Below are 19,953 nucleotides of genomic sequence, written 5' to 3'. Positions count from 1 at the left end.
AAACTTGTTTGCACTGCTGTACTCACGAGTGCATGTACTCACGAGTGCAAGCATGAGTTCTGTACTCACGAGTAGTGGACTTACTCCTGTACTCAATCGTCATCATACTCACTTTTTCAATCTGGGTGTGTACTCACTCATCATCGTATTCACTCGTGAGTTTGAGTACAAATGAGTACAAATGAGTGTACTCACGAGTGAGTGCGCCGACCTATGCTCCCGACAAAATGTCGCTTTGCTGGCGTGCTGCTGAAGCCAAGCTATGGTGGCTAGAAGGGCCACCCTTCTAGCCACCATAGCCAAGCGCAGCGCTACATTGTTGTCAACAATCCGCACACTGAGCACGTCTAACTCACCGTGAAGAAAAGCGACACGGCCCTGCGTTTCCCCCTGCCCATCGGGAGGATGGAACTGCCTTTCAAGATTCCAACCCCTATTGTAAACAATAGTTGGCAGACAGGACGGCCAACAGTCCGATGTCGACGGACGCGGAGCCGAGCCAAGCCCTTAAAAAAATCCTCAGCCGGGGCCGGAGGGGGCTCTGCCCCCCCGTAAAGCCATCCGGGGGGGGGGGCACGAGCCCCACTGCCCCCCCGTAGTTGGCGCTTCTGATATTTGGTATATGTTGTCGTGAACACGTAATACAGCGACTTCGCGCTTAAAATCGCGGCCTTCGGAAGCGCCGAAATCTGGACACACGCGGCGGTTTCGCTTTTCTCCCGCTTTCCACGTGCCTGTACGTATGGCCAGAGTCCTTCAATTCGGAGGACTCTGGTATGGCTAAGCGTTGCTTCACAGCACTTTCCCTTTGTTTTGTTTTATTAAAGCGATAATCGCGCTGTAAAATGGTTTGCGGTCACGGGGATTCACGAGCCAGCTCCAAAAAAAGCCACCGCATACGCCGGCTTTTTCGCTGAATGGGTCATTTAACGCTTTGACACCAAAATTCGCCCCGCCCGGCCCCTGTTCACTTGAATGGCAACATTGCATTTTCGACCACCATTTCCATTCCGGCTGGGCGCCTATGGGTCCCGACTGGCTGAGAATGCATTCCAACTGGGACCATGCAGGTTATTCCCAGCTGGTATGATCCCTTTCCCAGCTGAGGCCAGTTGTAACCAGCTAATTCCAGCTGAAAACCAGCTGCGTATTTTCGCCTCAAAACTCGCTGCATCCAGCTCCTCGGGTCTTCCAAGATATCGAAACTGAGGACGTAGTTTTGCAGAATGATTACTGTTTCTTCGGTAAAAATTATTCCAGATTATCGGTGTAGATCTTCGCATTCGTGCGAATGATCAACCTCAGCTGTTTATTGTTATTGGCGTCTTGAAGTCCACACAGCCAGCACCGAGAACCCAACTTGATGATGCCAGAATCACATTGAGTGTAAAGCTCTTGCTCTGGTCAGGTGGTTACCTGCTTAAAACAAGCACAACAAAACATGCGCAACTACGACTAGCCGCACAGAACTTCCACGCTTAATTGCATAACTGGCCTACCAGTCTGGAAAGGACTCTATCTTACCTAGTAGATGTAAGTGAATGGTGCTTACGACCAGATGCTTACGGATGCTTAAAATAGGTTTGCCGCAGTGGGCCCTCGGATCAATTTAAATATGCAGCATTGCTTATGCCCTTCCATCAAGTCTCAGGACTACCTCTATTTCGTTTACAGTCATTGGCAGCCAGTCCGTTAAACGGATGGTCCACCTGTTGTTCCTCATATGCAAGTCCTACCCAGGCCCAATTCTTTCGCTTAATTTGAACTACAATGTCTTCTACACGATCATGTTCTCTAACACACGCAGCTGTTTTATTACCTCTAAGTGTGGCCCCAAGCATTCTTCTTTCTATGGCCCGTCAGGACGATTTAGGTTTTACGAAGTTTTAAGACGCTTGGCTAGATCCCAAGTTCGTGCTCCATGTATCATTACCTGAATAATGTAGTTGTTGTGCACCAGCTTTTAGTGACAGATGAAGCTTACTGCTCAGAATATCAACCTTTTTCGCACCTTCAATGGGTGACCATTCGTTCCCTACCATTGCTATAGCGTGCGTGATCACTCTGCAGGGTTGCGACAAGACGCCGGGTCCCTGCTGTACAAAGGTAATCGGGCGGACGAAGATGCTCCGTGCGTTGCACTGCTGCGTGCTGCCGGTGCCATCCCCCTGGTCCTGACCAACGGGGATACCAAGAACCTGCTGGACGGAACGACGAGGAACCCGCACGACACGCGCCGGCACCCTGGAGGAAGCAGCGGTGCGTGTCACCAAAACAAACCCCGGCCACCTTTCAAGCTTTTGGGGAGGGGGGCTAGGGGGAATTTGCTGATGAACATTGGGGAAGTAAGACAGCAAACGGGCTATCAAGGAGCACAACGCCATTTCAGTTGTCGCGCATTGTGTTGGATCCCCCTGTGTGAATGACGATAGTATTTTTGTGGACATGGCAGTACTTGACTAAAACGTAAAACCTCGTTCTTTATGTGTAACTTATATAAGAATAGACTGCTTCGTTCACATTTAAGGGTCATGTGCGTTTTCCCAGTACGTCGAAGGGATCTGAACAAGACACAAGCCCGCTGGTATCACGTCTCTGCAGGTTTGGCCATACCCATGCCATAATGCCGACAACGTGCTGCTTGGACTGTGGTCCTTTGTGAAGGGGCTTACGTCGTTGATGGTACATGAACTGTAATGACCCTTAGCCCCTAACGTCATCCCCTATTTCCCCGCAGGCCCGTGTGAGTGAGTGAATTGTAGTTGGTGAACAGACGGACGTACCTATAGCCTTGCAGAGTGCCGGCGATTGCTTCGCCCTACTAGCACAAAGCTAATACGTCCAATCACCACGAGTCCCTTGCAGAGTGCCGGCGATTGCTTCGCCCTACTAGCACAAAGCTAATACGTCCAATCACCACGAGTCCCATAGGTTTGTGTCCTTCCTTGAAAAACTGGAGGACCGAACGTAGTATGACCCACCTAGTAATCCAGTGCCCGTTAATGAAAAGAACGCCTTTCAAAGAAGCGTGCGGGCGGCTCTCCGTCGAAGTTGTTTAAACAAGGCTGTCCGCTCCGTGCACCGGATATGTTCCGTGCAGTTGATGAAGAGGTGTGTGGTTGCTTGGTACATCACAAATTACACTCAAGGGCGATACGAGGTGAGCTTCAGCTTGTAAAGCCACGCTGGAGTAATTGCCGAGTTGAGGGTGCCATCCTTGTATAATAAATTTATTCATTTATTCATTCATTCTACTACGAAGCTCGCGCTGTACAAAGCGGAACATCTCGTGCTTTGGAACACTCCTCATGGAACCGTTTTTCTGGCCCATATCGATGGCGGACAGCGGTTTTTTTCGTGGGCCTTTTGATGCTTCCGTACTAGAATGCATCTTCACTCTACGCCTGCCTTACCTTCCAGGAGGCGAAGGAAGCCTGATTGCCGCGGCTGGTTCGTTGATGGGACTTGGTACGGACATCGGCGGCAGTGTGCGAGGACCGGCGGCATACTGCGGGATTTTCGGCCACAAGCCAACGTCAGGTGAACACTATTTAAACATTGTGCGCGCATTTTGTTTTATACTGGTCTCAGAAAATTTTTGACTTTATGGAAAGTGTAATGTTTACTATAGCAATGGAGTTTTCGCTGAAGAGCACACGAGCTAAAGGCTTTCCTTTAGGAAAAGAATTGGCTAGGTGCTAGTACTACCAGCACGCATTAGTAGTAGTAGTAGTAGTAGTAGTAGTAGTAGTAGTAGTAGTAGTAGTAGTAGTAGTAGTAACTAGTAGTAGTAGTATAAATGTTTATTTGCCACAAGTGGGTAAAGCAGCCGGGATGATCTTCTGCGTTGGTATTGAGGGGAGGGGGTCATCCTGGGCGGTTGGGGTCTCTATACTCGGTGACAACTTAAGAACGGCACCGGAAGTTGCCGCTGTGCCTTACCACTGCAGCTGGACGTTTCTCCGCGCGGCGCAAGTAGGGCGTTACTGGAAATATTTTGAACATGGCGTGAGCCGTTCTCGTGATTTTAAATATGTCACCCGGCGTTGTCGGCGTGCCTCGGCGTCCGCAACAGCCGTTCCAGGTGCGCCCTCTCCCCCACTCCTCCTCTCCCGCATCACGCTACCCTCCTCGCTCTCAACAACAGGTCCGCACCCCTCCCCATACACTATATAAAAACGAACGCGCGAAATACAAACTTTTTGCTTGGTCGGATGTGAGATTCCTGTGCATCAGTCATCTGCCGGTCAGAGCGTTTTCTTGGCCATCGGTGTTTCCACTGCCTAGCCTGTTGATTCTTACAATTTGTCCACGGTGTTTTGCAAGCCAGAGCCGATTTGTGAGGGTGCGAGCTGGAACGGTTTCTAAAAAACATCCCCCTCGCGAGGGGCACGATCAAATGCAGAGCATTTCTGCGGGGGGGCGCGCCTGCAAGTCGTATGGATTACGTATTGGTTGTTGTTGTAATTGTTGTCTTCCAGCGTAGACATTGTCGATGAAGTCGATGGTGAAACGTGCCGTGAACCCCCTGCCGCGGCTATGACGCAACGTGGAGCGGCTATGACGCAACGTGGCGCGGCTATGACGCAACACAATCCAACACAATCCACTTTAATCCAATCCAATCGAATCCAATCCAATGCCCCTCGCGAGAGAGTGTTATAGCGCCGAAATCGCCACCACGCGAACGCGTGATGCTGACGTCACGATCACGCCACAGATGTTAGCGACCGCAGCGCCCGCGAACGACATATGTGGTTTAAGCAGTTTAAGCGCGAACCGACCGCGGCGAGAGAGCGCGATGCGAGCGCCCCACCTGTTCTTGCGCGCGAATCTAACGCGGCGAGAGAGGGTGTTGCGCACGTCCCCACCTGTTGTGCGCCCGAACCGAACGCGGGGAGAGAGGGCGTTGCGAGCGGAGAGAAGGCGAGGAGGACGCGGGGGAGAGGGCGCACCTCTGGCCGACGGTTGAATGAGTCAAGGATATAAGGCACGTTCGTAACCTCCCGTTCTGTGTCGGCTTTGTGGCTCAGTTGGTAGAGTACCGTGCACCTTGCGTTCCGCCCGCAGAGTCGTAGGATCGAAACCTGGCGCCGGCAAGTATTTATATAGTGTAGGGGGAGCGATGCGGACGCGGACTACGGACGCCAACGCGGGTGACATCGTGAGTTACTGAAATGCTCTGCATTTAAAAAAATAATACTTACCGGCGCCTGGTTTCGATCCCACGACCCTGCGGGCGGAACGCAAAGTACATGGTGCTCTACCCACTGCGCCACAAAGCCGACACAGATGGAAGGCTCCGAACGCGCCTTATATCCTTGACTCATTCAAACTACGTCAAGAAGCTGCTGATACAATGCATTCACTACCTGTGGGCGGAACGCGAGGTACATGGTGCTCTTCCCACGGCGCCACAAAACCGACACAGAATGAAAGGCTACGAACGCGCCTTATATCCTTGACTCATTCAAACTACGTCAAGAAGCTGCTGATGCAACGCATTCACTACCACCAACTCCCCAAACACTAAACGTTAACGCAATACACCCGCCCCCTATGCGACGCATTTACTCGAGTCCCCCTCGCGGGGAGATGGGCCCTTTTTTTGGACTTACTATGCTTATAAACGACTCCAGTGACGATAACAAACTGCGTTAGACAAGGCAGACGATATCACGCATTCAAAACGCGCGCGCACTGACGTCACGGGTCCGGCGCTTTGGCGTAGTGATACACTGGGCCTCCTCGATTATCAGTCCTGGATCGTCCGCTGACTGCCCAAGACGCGATCCGGCGCTCGTTTTTCCCATGTATTCCTATGGGGCTTCCGGTCCGGGGGCAGTCCTCGGACTGCCCGCGGACCGTCCAGGACTGGTAAATCGAGGAGGCCCACTACATGAGGCGGTGCCGTTCTTGAGTTGTAACCGAGTATAGTCCGGGATGCCCTGCCGTAGCACGAACGGCCGGGGTCGCCAGGCCGCGCTGGTTCTCCGGGTTCGCGCTGGAGGAGGAGGAGAAGGAGCGACACACTATTTAAAACTGGGTCTAGGGGAGAGCGGCAGTGGAGGGTGCGATTTTCTCCGCGACCTGGGCGTCCCGGTTGGTTAGTGCCAACTGCACTTCCAGGTAGGAGCTCTCCAGGGCCTGCACGGCCTCCCACAGCTCCGGTGACGGTGCCAGGGTCTCCAAGAGTCCCTTAACGCCATTACACTCCCATAGGGTGTTGGGCGTTCCGATGCAGAACTTGCATTCGTAGCTGTATAATGTGGGGTGCATCAAATGCGATTGGGTGGCATGTGGGAATGAATATGTCTGAAGTCTTCGTAGTTGTGTTAATTCTTATTTGGTGAGCTTTGGATGTGGAGGCGGGTATTTCCTTCTTGTCAGCATGTGGTGGTCCAAGATGTCCCTAGCTTCCTTTGTCAATGTGATGGCTACGTGACATCCCGGGAAAGAGATGTGTTCCCGACAAGGCAACTGCCCAGAGTGAGAAGTCTCGGGCTGCGGCGTCGGCCGCTACGTTACCCTCGTGGGATTCGTGCCCCGGAGTCCACACAATGTAGATGTCTAGTGGGTATCGGTGTGCTTGTAATGTTTTGGGTAATATTAGAAGCACCGTCTTAGAAATTCGTCCGTTTTGATAATTCTGCCAGGCTGTTTGCGAGTCTGGAGCACTGTGATATGCTCTTGGGTTTTCGGCGCTGTGGTGACGGCAAGCCCAACCGCTGCCTCCTCCACCGAGTCCGTCTCTTCTCCCGCCTTGATTGTTGCCATTGATGAATGGGAACCTTTGAGGGCGACTACGCTTATTGTATGGACTCGCTTAATTATTTGGCTTGGATACGCCGCCGCATCGACGTATGTTGACTTCTGATCGGTTCTGTAGGATCTGTGGAGTGCTTTCGTTCTGGCTTCGTGACGCTTTCTGTGGTAGACGGGTTGCATGTTCGGTGGATGCTTGCCACTTCGATGTGTGCCCTTGAATCGAGGTGGGTGCGTTGTTTCGGGTTGTCGGTTTTCATTGGGCCCTCATAGTTTAGGCGGCGCAAGGTAGCTTTGCCCGTTTTTGCAAGCTTGAGCCGTCCCAGCTGGCGTCCCCTGTGAGCTCCTGCCAGGTTACCACACGTACACCTATGCACCCCTAGTTTCAGGAGTTTTTCGGTTGGGGTTTTGGAAGGCAATTCAAGCGCCATCTTGTAGGTCAGCCGAATTATAATGTTTAATTTTTCTTTTCTGCTGTTTTCCGTGCTAGGTAAGGGGTGCCGTAGGTGGTTCGACTTACGATTAGTGACTGGATCATTCTGATCATGTCTTCGTCTTTCAGTGCGTGTTTTTTGTTCATCACTCTTTTGATCAGCTGGGTGACCTGGAAGACGGGGTCGTTCATTTTATATTATATAGTAGTGTGCAGTAAGAGTCAACGCGAGGGGTCCAATGTGTGAAGGTCAATGTATAAGGAGGATGCATTTGGTAGAGCATTGAAGGTTCTGTAGCGCGGGAATTTCGTACAGGGCTAAATAAGGTGCTGAAGACTGACAGGTTGTGGGGGGGGATGCGCAGTACGGACTTCGAGGTGGCAGGGATGGCGTGCAGAATTTGCAGAAGGTACGTCTCAGGAGCAAGGGCAAAGAAAAAATATTTCTTTAGGAAATTTCGGCTTATCTTGGGAGCTGAGGTAGAATGAATAGAGTCGGTTGGAGTGAGAATCCTGAGGCGGTGCTATCTTTTTCTGTGGCGAGGCCGCACACACCCTTCCTTTTAGCCCCACTTGCCCCATTGACCTCGAGTCCTCCTTCCCAAATAAAAGTTCTTTCTCTCTCTTTATTTCTATAATTTTAAAGGGCACAACTTCACCGTTGGTGTTTGATACCTGGGCTACAGGTCGTTTCAAAGGCCTTCGGTGAACTGGTTCTCGGTCGAGTGCGTCATTGTAAATACATAGGGAGCAGTTGTCGGGGAGAGTCCATATGTCATTTGAAAGTTACCGTGTAGCACTGGCGTAAGTTCGTCGAAGAGCATCACAGAAAGCTATTAGGGTTCAAAATTTACTTCGGATTTACATGGGGCGACCAAAAAGTAGCAGTGATCAGTCAAAGCAGGAGAGTGAGAGGACGGTGCAGCTTCTGTCGACTCCTTCACAGTATACAATCGCTTCTTACGTAAGCTTTGTTAGGCTGTTGTGTGTTTTTGTCGTCATTTGAACTGCTCTCTAAACATTTTCGCGAATAGTGAATTTAGCAACTGTAGCACTAGCCTCCTGTTAAGTTCATGTAACCGTCTGTATATTTGCAGCCTTCCCCTATTTCTCTACATCCATCTTCTACTTGACTAATTCGCCTTTTTTTTCTGTTTCTCGCAAAGTTCCACACTCCGTGTTTCATTTGCCTCTGTAATTTTCTCTACCCACCTATTTATCTGAGCACTCTCTCTCCCCCTCCCTCTCTCTCTCCCCCTCCCTCCCCCCCCCCCCCCTCTCTCTCTCTCTCTCTCTCTCTCTCTCTCTCTCTCTCTCTCTCTCTCTCTCTCTCTCTCTATCGCGTTGTGCGTTCGTGTTTGTGTGTGTGTGAGAGAGAGGAATGAATGAATGTGCTTTATTTAAAGGAGGCACGAAGCCCCTTTGTGGGAAGGAGGTAAGTGGGGAGGGGATGAAGTGGGATACCACCAAAGTTCATTGTGGGATCATAGGTCCTTTCGGGGGTGTCTTCGTTCTTGGGTGCCGCCTAAAAAAACGCATGGTCAGGCCCGCTCTATACTGCTTTGTAGAGACCACTCTCTAGTGCGTATCGGCCTATTGCTCCGAGTAAGGATGCGTTACTCCGGAGTAGCTATAAGTGCGCGTGAGCGGGATATGGCAATGGGCATTTATCAAGCAGGGCGGCTCTGCCCTTGTCGAATGTCGTACAGTGCCAGATTAGATGATACAGGTTAGGCGTTGTAGCCTGCCCACAAAAGGTACACGTGGGTGCCGATGTGAGGGAAGTGGCGCCGTTGTGGCGCCGTTAAACCATTTTCGGGTAACGTTGGGGGTATATGCCGCGTTTGCATAAGCCTTGTTAATAGATTTCTTCTTGCCGTGTGAGGGGGATTCCAGCGGGCAGGAAGCCCTGGGGGGTAATGTCTTGGAGCCGCTTACGGCTTTTTTGTTGCAAGCGTTGGCGCTGCAAATACCATGTTACTGGAGTAGGCGCCGGCGGAGGGTTGGAAATCATGGGAGTAGAGGTTAGGAGGCACTCCCTTGCTGCGTCGTGGGCTTGCTGATTTCCATCTCCTCCAACCGTGTGACCAGGTGTCTACGCAAGTCTAACAATCGTGCCTCAATTGTTGCTGGAGGGTCTGTATTAGTGCTATGATGTGATTTGCTGTTGCATTGTGAGTGTAGGCCTTGTTGAGCTCGTGTAACGCTGTATGAGAGTCCGTTCCCGACATACTCGCACTGCCCTAATTCTGACGAAGGCAATTGTCTTCTTTTCGATCCGTTCCCTTCCTTATCATATCCCTTTTTTTCGGTGCTCAGGAGGACAACGCACGCGACCCTTTCTTAAAAGTTCGACAGAGTACAAGATACATCGACAAACGTCTTTTGTTTACATCTTCTCATGCAGTATATATATCTATATAACTGCTGCGTGCACCGTTTGCAGGAGTGGTGCCAATTACGGGGCTTTTACCTGACGTTGGAGACAGCCTGCGACAGTACAACAGCGTGGGACCGATGACCAGGTACGCGGAGGACTTGTCTCTTCTCTTTAACATCCTGGCAGAGGACAGAAGCAAAGGCCTTGGGCTGAACGATGAGGTGCGTAGTTTTGTTTGTTGCTTAATTATTAAACTGCAAGACATAAAAACCGAATGTCATAATTCTTAACACTTCCGTCGTAAGAACGAGTATCTATTTTTAGGTATTTTTTATGGCTAAGCTCTAAGCAGTCTACCTATTTTACATGCTTATGAAGAATTTGATATACTCACACACACAAGTGATTATTGGGCTGGAGCATAGGATATACTACAATGAAATATCCACCTTAAAAAGAGCAGATACAGTGGTAACGTTCAAAGAAAGTATGTGTGCATCAACAGCCAGTGCTTTGCAGCTTCGAAGCGCAATTATGTCGTACTTTTCTTACTTGCAAAGCAGACTGCTCCAATATTTTATGTTCGGTAACAAAGAATTCTGACGAAAGTGACTAGATAAAACGTATGAAAAATATCTTTTTGCAGGTGGACTTGAAGAGCTTCAAAGTGTACTTTGTGGAAAATGAAGGATGCCGTTATTTCAGTCAAGTAACCCGCGAGTCTCAGCAAGCTGTAATAAAGGTGAGTGCGCATTCAGAGCCTGTGAAATTACTTTCGTCACGCTTTTTGATACTCGATGGTTTGGTTATATTTGTAGGAAAGCACCTCAAACATGGTGAGACTGTAGCGATTATTAAGCCCACGTTTTTTACATGGTATGCGTAAACTTTACTGCATGCCTTTACAGCAGTCTCGTCACCTTGGACCAATTATTGCCCTTCCGAAGGCAGGTCCTGTCGTTTATCGCTTCCTTCAGTTTTGGTATTCAGCACCAGAGAGCCCACCCTGCACATCAACCATGGTTGCTGGCAGAACAGTGGTTCTGCGAAGCAGCAGAACCTCTGTTCGAATACTCGCGCACTGCACACTTTATACGATTGACTCAGGTTTACGTGGAAATACGCCCATTCCAGTTATGCACACATCACGTACCCTATATGGAGCTTCCGAAGCGACGGCCTCGCAGTGATGATACCACCCCATGCGCTTTGTTAGTCTTAACACAATGGCTGCTTCCGAGCCTTGGTCAGCGTAGTCATTCTTCCACAAATTATCTTAAAATTTTAGTACCATCGTTCACCGGCATACTGCTTCAGTGTCTACACAAGTAGGTTGGTATATCGCTAGACTCGACCTCTGTATGGGCTATTCTTCTCGTACGCAGGTCACGCGGCACATGGAGGAAGCACACGGAATAGACGTTCGCCGGCTGCCCATGCCCGAACTCCAATATTCATTCTCTACGTGGCTAAAGGTTGCCGCTGCCAAAGATCCCACACCACTGGCCGAGCTCTTCAGACCAGGCGGCTTTAACGTGTTTGTCGAACTGCTCCGTGTCCTGGCAGGGGCCGGCCGGCACACGCTGGCCGTACTCGCCGCGTGCAGAATGGCAGCGCAGTACCACTTTGCTTCCAAGGAGAAGGCGACTGCATTCGTCGCCCATGTCGAAAGCCTCCGTGACCGGCTCGAGGAAACTCTTGGTGACGATGGGGTGCTCATACTGCCGGCCACCATCAGCGCGGCTCCGTTCCAGAACGAGGACTTGCTCTACTTGGACCTACCGAGTTTCATGGCACTCTTTAACCTCTTCGAGACTCCCGCCACTGCGTGCCCTGTGTCGACGCAAACCACGAAGGACGGCGCACGGCTTCCCATAGCAGTGCAGGTGGTGGCGAAGCGAGGGAACGACAGACTCTGTTTTGCCGTGGCCAGGGAACTGGAGAGGAAGTTTGGTGGCTGGGTGGTCCCCGGAGCCGCCGCTTGAGTAGGGGAGCGGGCAGTGTTGGGCACTTTTACAGGGAGTCAATTCGCTCTGCAGTTACTAGAACACGCACGGGAGAATTGTAGCGCGAATAAACAGCGCTGCGCAGAAAAGCGAAACGACCCGTCTCGAGGCCAACAGGGCATGTGCCTAATTACTTTTGCGTGGTTGCCTTTTTAGCGTGCTTTATTGCCGCCTTTGCGTGCTGCGCAAGGGGGTCTTAAGTGTAAGGTTTTATTTCATGGCTTCGAATACGAGTCGGATCTTTTTCCCTAACGTAACCTTGTTACCGATACTGCATGTACTTCTGTCTTCGTAACCACCACACACTCAGACGGAAATTAAGGATGCACAGGTCAGGGTGACGAGGCCACAGCGACATGGAGGCAACTTGCACAGCGGAGGGAATAAATAGCTTTCTCCCTAGAGTAGCATGAAGCATATATGTAATCGTGCTTTTGCGTACCAGGCGTATGTTGAAGCAGCTGTATAATTGCTTGCTGCTGCGACCTGGAACAGCTAAACAGCGGCTACCAGTTTTAGATTTGTTCACTCAAACCGGGCTTCATATCCTCGATTTGGTGCGGCAAGCCACAAAAACTGTGACATGTATTTCCTAAGCGTGCAGCTTTTCTAAATTCGTACGTGTGATGTGGCGGCCAAAATCTGCAGCGGAGGCGATGGGTGTGCAGCAAGGCCACCAACTGCGCTGCGGGTTTTCAATTCAGGCGTGCAAAACAAAGCCCTACCACCTGTTCGTTGTGTCTGTGACGCACACATAAGAGACGGCAACGCCATGCGGTCGCGCTATGTGCGCTGGAAGGTATTCATGCTGATTACGCCCGCTTGGAAAACAGCAGCGACGTTTGTTTCACATGCACCTCAGTACGACTCTCTGCGTAGAATGAATGGCTCGTGGGGATTTGTTTTACGTGTCCCTACATGACTCCTTCCCGGCGAACGCAGTATAAATTAGTAGCAGCAATTTAGACCGCATGCGTACAGAGGCGCGCAAAAGAAATCGCTTCACCTGTTTATTCTGTGTACGCAGGAAGTTAGGCATGTCGGGCAGACCCGTAGCCAGAATTTTTTTTATTTTATGGGGGAGGGGTGGGTGCGTAGGAGGGTATTATACCAGACCAATATTCTAAAAGTTGGGCGCGTCGGGTCCCACTCGTGGGCCCGGGGAACTTGTTATTCTCCACTTTCTATCTTTCAAGTATTTCAAAGACCAAGCGTGTTTCACGAAGGATAAATGACGAACCACCTTTTCCCGTTTGCCTTTCTCGGCGTTCTTTACTGCTGGCCTTTATATAGCATATTTACTCCATTCTGAGCACCCCATTTTCCCACGGCCACTATGCCCAAAATGAGGGTGGTGCTTTAGATTCGAAAAACCCAAATTACCCCCCCTCCCCCCCCACCAGCCGCATTTTTGGTGGTTGTAACTTGATCAAACGGGTGCAAGGAATATTGTTTCATCTAACGAACATTCAAAAGAAAAATAGGCATACACAGTGAACCCATAATTACGTCTGATACTCAGTCACCCATTCTGCATAGGCTGCGCTTGAATGTGGCCTACACGGGACATTACCTGTACAAAATCCAGCAGGCATCTTCATCCCTTTGTTCTAGATGGGATTCACGAGAATACAACCATCATGCTTTATGCGTGTGTCCAAAGTACACCGTGCACAGACAGAAACTCATATTATCTTTGTGCTGGCAGCTTGGTGCGAGGGCTGTTTTGGGTCCATGGTTGGGTCCCAGTCAGGCTGCACGTGCAATCAAAGCTCTTTTGGAGTTTATTCGGAGCACAGAACTGGGCAAAGTTTCGTGATTGAAAATTTTGGCCGCATCAAATGACATCTTTTCGTCTTCACGTTTTTTTCTCTTTTTTTTTTCTTTTTCTTTTTCTTCTCTCATTTAGCGTAGCAAGCCAGCGCGACGGCTCGGCTAACATCGCTGGTCTCCATTAAAGTTATTCACTCTCTCTCACTACCACTCGAGCCTGTTAGTGACGCTTGAGCCGCCGATTTCAGTACCTCCAGCAGGTCTTCTTTTGTTCCGTTGCAGTGCTTTGTAACTGATAACTTTATAAATTACTTGGGCACAGTGTCAACTCGCCCCCGCTTCCAAGCGTCTAGAATCCACCTTGTGATGGTTGCTTAGAAAAGGGGGTGCTTAAGTTCGTATGAAAACTATTTTTCCAATTATTTTCCCGAAAGTAGAGGAGGGTGCTTAGGATCGGGTTGTGCTTATAATCGCAAAAATACGGTAAGTACTAACGCATGACGGCTGCACTTCCTGTCTAATGGTAGTAAGATATGATCTCATGCTTCCCTGCAAAACGAACAGTATGAAACGAAACATAAAACTATGACCTTAGCCGCCGTGAGTGATAGCAGGAGGTAGTTCGAAAAAACCGCGCCAGCTTGGAACAGTTCCTGCGTGATCATCGGCTTCTGCGATTCATGCTTATCAAAGAGCCCCAGAAGGTTCAATGGCCCAAGACTGGCGAGGAGCGCGTGCTTTGCGCTGATTATTGGAGATAGCATAAGAAAAAAATTAAAGCCGTTCCATTCAATGTGAAAGCTGTCGGAAGTGCAGAGCAGCTAGTGATTCGCCATAATAGGCTGTAGCGCCGTTATCAGCCCACTGCTACCACGCAATGCAATTCAAATTTCCCGCCTTCACAGTGCGCGCCCCCTGCCTGAAACTGCGCCAGCGGCCCAGTTCTGTACTTTTTGTGCTTGCTTTTCCTCCCGCACGTGCCGGCATTGCACTGCCACTTTCTTTCGCTTACTATCGTCAAAACTAACCCAACGAGCGTTCCTAACCAAATGAACGCGGGCGCAGCCGGTTGATTACATATATTTTGCCTCAGATGTACCTGCAGTTTTCTTTCCGCTGAACAACGGGGAGATATACACCATTTTCCATAAGCAGCCGGGAAAGGGGAAAAATACTCTCAAACCAGTTCTCTCGGCGGCCGACCAGCGTTGCCTGTGCGCGCTGGGCTGTTAAAATCGCCCGGCGCGGTGTGCTCCGCTGCGTAGTTCAGGAGTATTTCGCACCGTGCTTAGTTTTTGCGGAACTTTCAACTGTTTTAGCCAATGCTGCGATGCCGTTCAAGGCGCAAACGTCGCTTGGCCAGCACTGCGCGGTGGTGGGTTATTGAACAACCAGAGAAAGTGAGAAACAGTCGCTGACAGCACGCATATGTGCACGACACTGCCTGGAGAAAATGCACTGCGGTCGCGACGTGTTTTTGCTGCATCGATCGCTTCCCAACGCACACCGAGTTGAGATATCGGTGGATGCCGTTGATAAATCGCAACGACTTTGTACCAACGACCAACTCCAGGGTTTGTTGGGTGCACTTGGACGGCAAGCAGACGGAGCAAAATCCATTTATTACACGCAATGCTGCGACAGGGAACGGAACCCCCTGAAATGTTAGAAGCAACTTTATCTTTTACAATACAGCATTGATTGATTGGTTGATTGATTAATTTATTCATTATGGTGTTTAACGCCCCAACGCTTCATGGGTGATGAGGCGCGCCGCAGTGGAGGGCTCCGGATTAATTTTGACTACCTGGGGATCTTTCACGAGCGCCGATACAATACAACATTACAGTAACTTCTGGTTCCTTGTAGTCAATTTAAAATACCATATATTGTTTGTCATTACAGCCGATTGGCATTAAACAATCCCCTTTTCATTTAATGTAACCTTTAAAATCACGGCGTTTTGTTTACTTTTTTTCAGGCCAACGCATTACACTGCCAAACGATATGAAAAGATAACTTTCTCCACCGCACACTGCTGGTCGATAGCAGGATAAGCAGGCAGCCCAATGTGGAAACGCAGCTGGAGATACGCGTGAACGCTGCATTTGGAAAATAGCTCAACCTGTTCACAACGCGGTCAAAGGAAAAGCTTCTACTCCTTTTGCGTTGGCACGGCATCTAAAGTATTACAATTACAAAACAGTTACTGTTGCTCGCGTAAAGCATATGTGGTGCAAGCAGCGGTTTTACAAAGGTGGGCTCCGAGCGAAAAGCCACATGCGCTGCGCAGAGTTAGGTCAATCATGATCAACCAATATTAACTCGCCCGAACTTTGACCCTTCTGCTCAACCTTCGAATAGTAAGTTGTACTGGTTGTGCGGTCGTGTTATTTTTCCTCCCAGGTAATTTCGTTTTGTCAGTAACCTTCATAAGTCTAGTTAAGAAAGATTATATTGCATTGCAATGTCAACAGCGTAGCAATCGCCTCGTCGAAAGTCCATCGCGAGCACGGATCACCGTGACCCACATTGCTGTGCGCGCTCCGCATTCGACGTCCGCGCTTCCGTAAACATGACTAATCGGTGAACATAACAAGCCCGGTGGCATTGAAAACACGTATTTACTCCCCGATATCGATTTCAATGTCAGTCGGTGCCATACCGGAACGTTTGCATCGCGGAACTGCGGAGCACCAGCGCTGCACCACTACCACACTGCTACTACTGCTTGCAACAGCCGGAGTCGGCATTTTCCACTTTGGCAGCACATTAGGACCTAAAATCCGTACGCAGATGATGAAAACAAAACAGAACACACACACACAAGCACTGCAACCGCTAACTTAACGCCAAACCACTACGGTTCACTCGGTAATGCACGGGTACCGAGCAGACGCACGGAAAGAACGGAGCACTTAACAGCCCAGCGCGAAAGTTTCGGCGGTCGCTTCATAGACGGCGCTAGCGGTCCGGTCAGAAAAAGCAAATGGCGGCGCCCACCTCTAGCAAGGAAAATGGTGTATATGTCAAGCGCCAGCGGTTGACAAGTTTCAAACGTTTACGACTATATACCGCATTTACTCTCGTAATGATCGCACTTTTTTTCCCAAAAATATTGAACACCTGGATTGCCAACACGTGGATGCAAAGTTAGGGGTGCGATCATTACGCGAGGTAAATTTTTCGAGAAAAAGTTTCAGCGCAGAGAATGCAAGTTGCAGGCCAGAATGTTTACGACAATTCTCATGAACATAATAAACATGACAAATAAAAACATAATAAAAAAATCCACTGACCACCGAGTGATGCGAAATGGTGTTTTCATTACGGAACGCGCCGGAACGAGTTTGCTGTTAGGTGAGAACATCGTGCTGTCTGTCAGTGTGGGACATCCAAGGCACGGCTGCCGACGCAGCAAGCCGAGCGCGTTTTCTTTAAATGCAGAGCATTTCAGTAACTCACGATGTCACCCGCGTTGACGTCCGTAGTCCGCACCGCACCCCTCCCTACTATATAAAAAAAAATACTATCCGGCGCCCGGTTTCGATCCCTCGACCCTGCGGGCGGAACGCAATGTATGAGCAATATGAAAGGGAACACAGGAACGCGTAGAAAACACCCTCAGACACAGATATGAGTGATACGCAGCGGCCACCGCCGGAAACAAAGTGGAAAGGGGGACGCTGTTCTAACAGCTGTTCCCATTCCCGCCGTGCGTCTTATCGGCTGTCCGACGATACCATATTATCGGTGAAATGACGTAAGCTGCGGCTTTGTAGAAATGTCAGCGTGGTAGGGGTGCCAACAGTTAGTGAAAGATCGCCCTCCTTTCCCCCTTGGTTTTTCACAGCGCCGTCCGCGTATCGCTCCGAGTCTGTTTCGAGGCTGTTTGCCACGCGTTCCTGTGTTCCCTTTCATATTGCTCATAATAGTACATGGTGCTCAACCCACTGCGCCACAAAGCCAACACAGAATCGGACGCTTCGAACGCGCCTTATATCGTTGACTCATTCAAATTACTGCTGACGAGCGCTCTCTCGTCAGCAGTTGCCACAAGTGCAACAACATTAACGTACCGCAAACTACTTAACGTCGTGCGCCCCCGGAAATGCTCTGCATTTGATCGTGCCCCTCGCGAGGGGGATGTTTCACTGCGCTTCTCTCGGTCGCGGGACCCGTGGCGCCATCTGGCGGAGGCGCGGCACAACTCGTAGCACTTTCTTTGAAAAAGCGCCTCGAAAGCGCGGCAAATATGAAATAGGGATGACGCGCTTTCGAGGCAATCCGCCGACGCGGCTGCTTTTAAGAACCTTGCGGGTACACCCGACGTATCTTTAAGAAATTTTTTATGTTTTGTGAGCACACTAAGTACATTTAGTGGGAGTTTCTACCGCACCAATAATGAACTCATGCACACTTGCCAATTTCGCTAATATCATTAAGTCCGCGGCAATAACGTACCCATGTCCGCTTTGAAAGAAGAAGAAACTAACGTAAGCAGGACCATCGTCGTCTACACTTGGCACACATCGACATATGGCTGCGGCAAGTTCAGGGTGCGATCATTGCGCGGGAAATAAAAAGTCACGTTTTGATGACGAACTTCAGGGGTGCGCTCATTACGCGAGTGCGATCATTATGCGAGTAAATATGGTAAACTGCTTGGCTTTCGAAGCCTCTGGGTTACGCCGCGACGACAGCCACTACGACAGAATGCCGTGTGGCTCTACTTGGGTCCAGCGATCGATATATAACGATGACAAGGCGAGCCCCTAAACTGTTCACATCCATAGTGTGAAAGGTCTGGATATTGGAACAAAAGATCCCGTTGAGCCAACTAACCAGCGTGTACATCGTGGCCTGTATTTAAAAGTCGCTAGACGGCTGCCACCCTGGTACTGTTAGCATCTAAAATGCTTTGGTTGCCACTAACCCGCGATTGGCAATTTGGATCAGCCTCACTGCCCTTTTGCTTAATTCATGCTCAAGCAAACGACAGTGAAGACGTGCGGCCTCGACGATGCAAATTGCTCTGCACTAGCATGTGGTGCCGCAGAGATCCTCAGGAACCAGTTCATGTGGACTCAAATTTTCACTGAACAGACGATTGCACATGGGTGCTATTCCCGAAGTTTGAAGAAAGCGCAAGTACGAGATCAGACAAACGAAATGCATATGTTTTGAACAAAACGATAATTTGCAGTCTTGGTTCATTAGGGACATTTTTGTATCACTCCGTGGCTCATAACAAAGTTGCGGTCACTGACCAAGTCAAATGAATAAACTTGACGTTTCGGATCCCCTACGAAATCGTTGATCACAATGAGGCGAGGTTTTCATGCTTTCAAAATGCGTCATAATGATCGTGCGTAGATACCTGGCATATTGCCCTCTGTCCGGATGATGGTATCGGATGTCGTTTGAATAACAAGGAATTCAACGAGAGCCTGGTTGTTGCGTTTCTTTCTTTTGCGATGATTGTGGCACTGTCCCAGTCAATTTTGTGATTATGAGCTTCCACGTGTTCGGCGAGTGCATTCGCGGTGACGTTCTTTTTGTTTACGTCACGCTCATGTTCCTTGAGGCGTCTCGGGAACTTTCGAGTTTCACCAACGTATACGCAGTCACAGCCGCCACACGGGAATGGCACCAGGGTACTTTTCTTTTGGGAGCTTGTCCTTCGCGTGCACTAGCTTGCCGCAAAGTTTTGCGCAGGGCCCATGGGCAACCCGCAAGTCATAATTGGAAAATACCCTGGAAAGGGCTTCGCTGACGTCGGCGACGTATACGGATTGCCGCCCTGGTGGAGTGGAATGTTCGCCTCGGTGCATCTTCGGCAGGAGACAAGATTTGCTGTTCGATTTCCTTGGGGAATTGCCGCGAATACCCCTTCTGAGATAATTCTTGTATCTTTTTTAGTTCTCTTTCTAGTTGTTCCTCACCGGTGCAGATGCGCTTGGCGTGGGTTACCGAGGAGGAAACGTGTCTTGTGGCCAACGGCGTGGCATACTGGCCTGTGAGGGTTGCCTTCCTGTGCACAGAAAAGGCGAGTCCATTATCTGTGCGCCTCACGAGAACGTCAAGAAAGGGCAGGCATTCATTTTCTTCTTGTTCAACAGTGAACTGGATACTGGGTTCCACGGAATTCAAGCATTGCTGAAATCTTGCGACGTCATCCTTTCGGAGAATGCAAAAGCAATCGTCCACATAACGGTAGAAAACTTTTGGGGCGGGCGTGAAAGAATCCAGAGCTTTTTCTTCTATGGCCTCCATCACACCGTTAGCTGTAGTTACCGATATTGAAGCTCCCATGGCTGTGCCGCGGGCCTGCTTGTAGAACTTGTTGCAGTACGTGAAGTACGTGTTGCTCAAACAGAAGTCGAGCAGCTTGCAGAGTTCAAGCACGTCAAAGGGTGTGGGGTCGGCGAGTGTGCTGCCATGGTTCAACGCATCCAGGCATGCGGTCACAGTGAGGTCGACAGGTACGCTGGGAGAGAGGGATGTTGACACCATAGCGTTGTCGGGACTCAAGTTCACATGTCTCAATGAAGTCGGATCCGCTTTGGATGTGCGTCGATGTTTTACCAGTTACG

The 19,953-nt window shown here is 49.9% G+C and overlaps 1 protein-coding gene across 1 annotated transcript in view; it reads left to right on the top strand.

The window, feature by feature from the left end:
* Positions 1 to 14,482, top strand: part of LOC144153819 (fatty-acid amide hydrolase 2-A-like) — a 35,312-nt gene extending 20,830 nt beyond the window's left edge. Inside the window, exons 3-7 of the mRNA XM_077685550.1 lie at positions 2,071 to 2,259; positions 3,421 to 3,540; positions 9,645 to 9,799; positions 10,225 to 10,320; positions 10,964 to 14,482. Coding sequence (XP_077541676.1) covers positions 2,071 to 2,259; positions 3,421 to 3,540; positions 9,645 to 9,799; positions 10,225 to 10,320; positions 10,964 to 11,563 — 1,160 coding nt within the window. The 3' untranslated portion in view covers positions 11,564 to 14,482. The remainder of the gene's footprint in view (positions 1 to 2,070; positions 2,260 to 3,420; positions 3,541 to 9,644; positions 9,800 to 10,224; positions 10,321 to 10,963) is intronic.
* The last annotated feature ends 5,471 nt before the right edge of the window (positions 14,483 to 19,953 follow it).

Source organism: Haemaphysalis longicornis, unplaced genomic scaffold (genome assembly GCF_048455015.1).
Source record: "Haemaphysalis longicornis isolate Haplotype H1 unplaced genomic scaffold, Haemaphysalis longicornis Haplotype H1 scaffold_9, whole genome shotgun sequence".
Taxonomy (NCBI): domain Eukaryota; kingdom Metazoa; phylum Arthropoda; class Arachnida; order Ixodida; family Ixodidae; genus Haemaphysalis; species Haemaphysalis longicornis.
The sequence above is the reverse complement of the archived record's forward strand: the minus strand, read 5'-3'. Positions and strand labels throughout refer to the sequence as shown.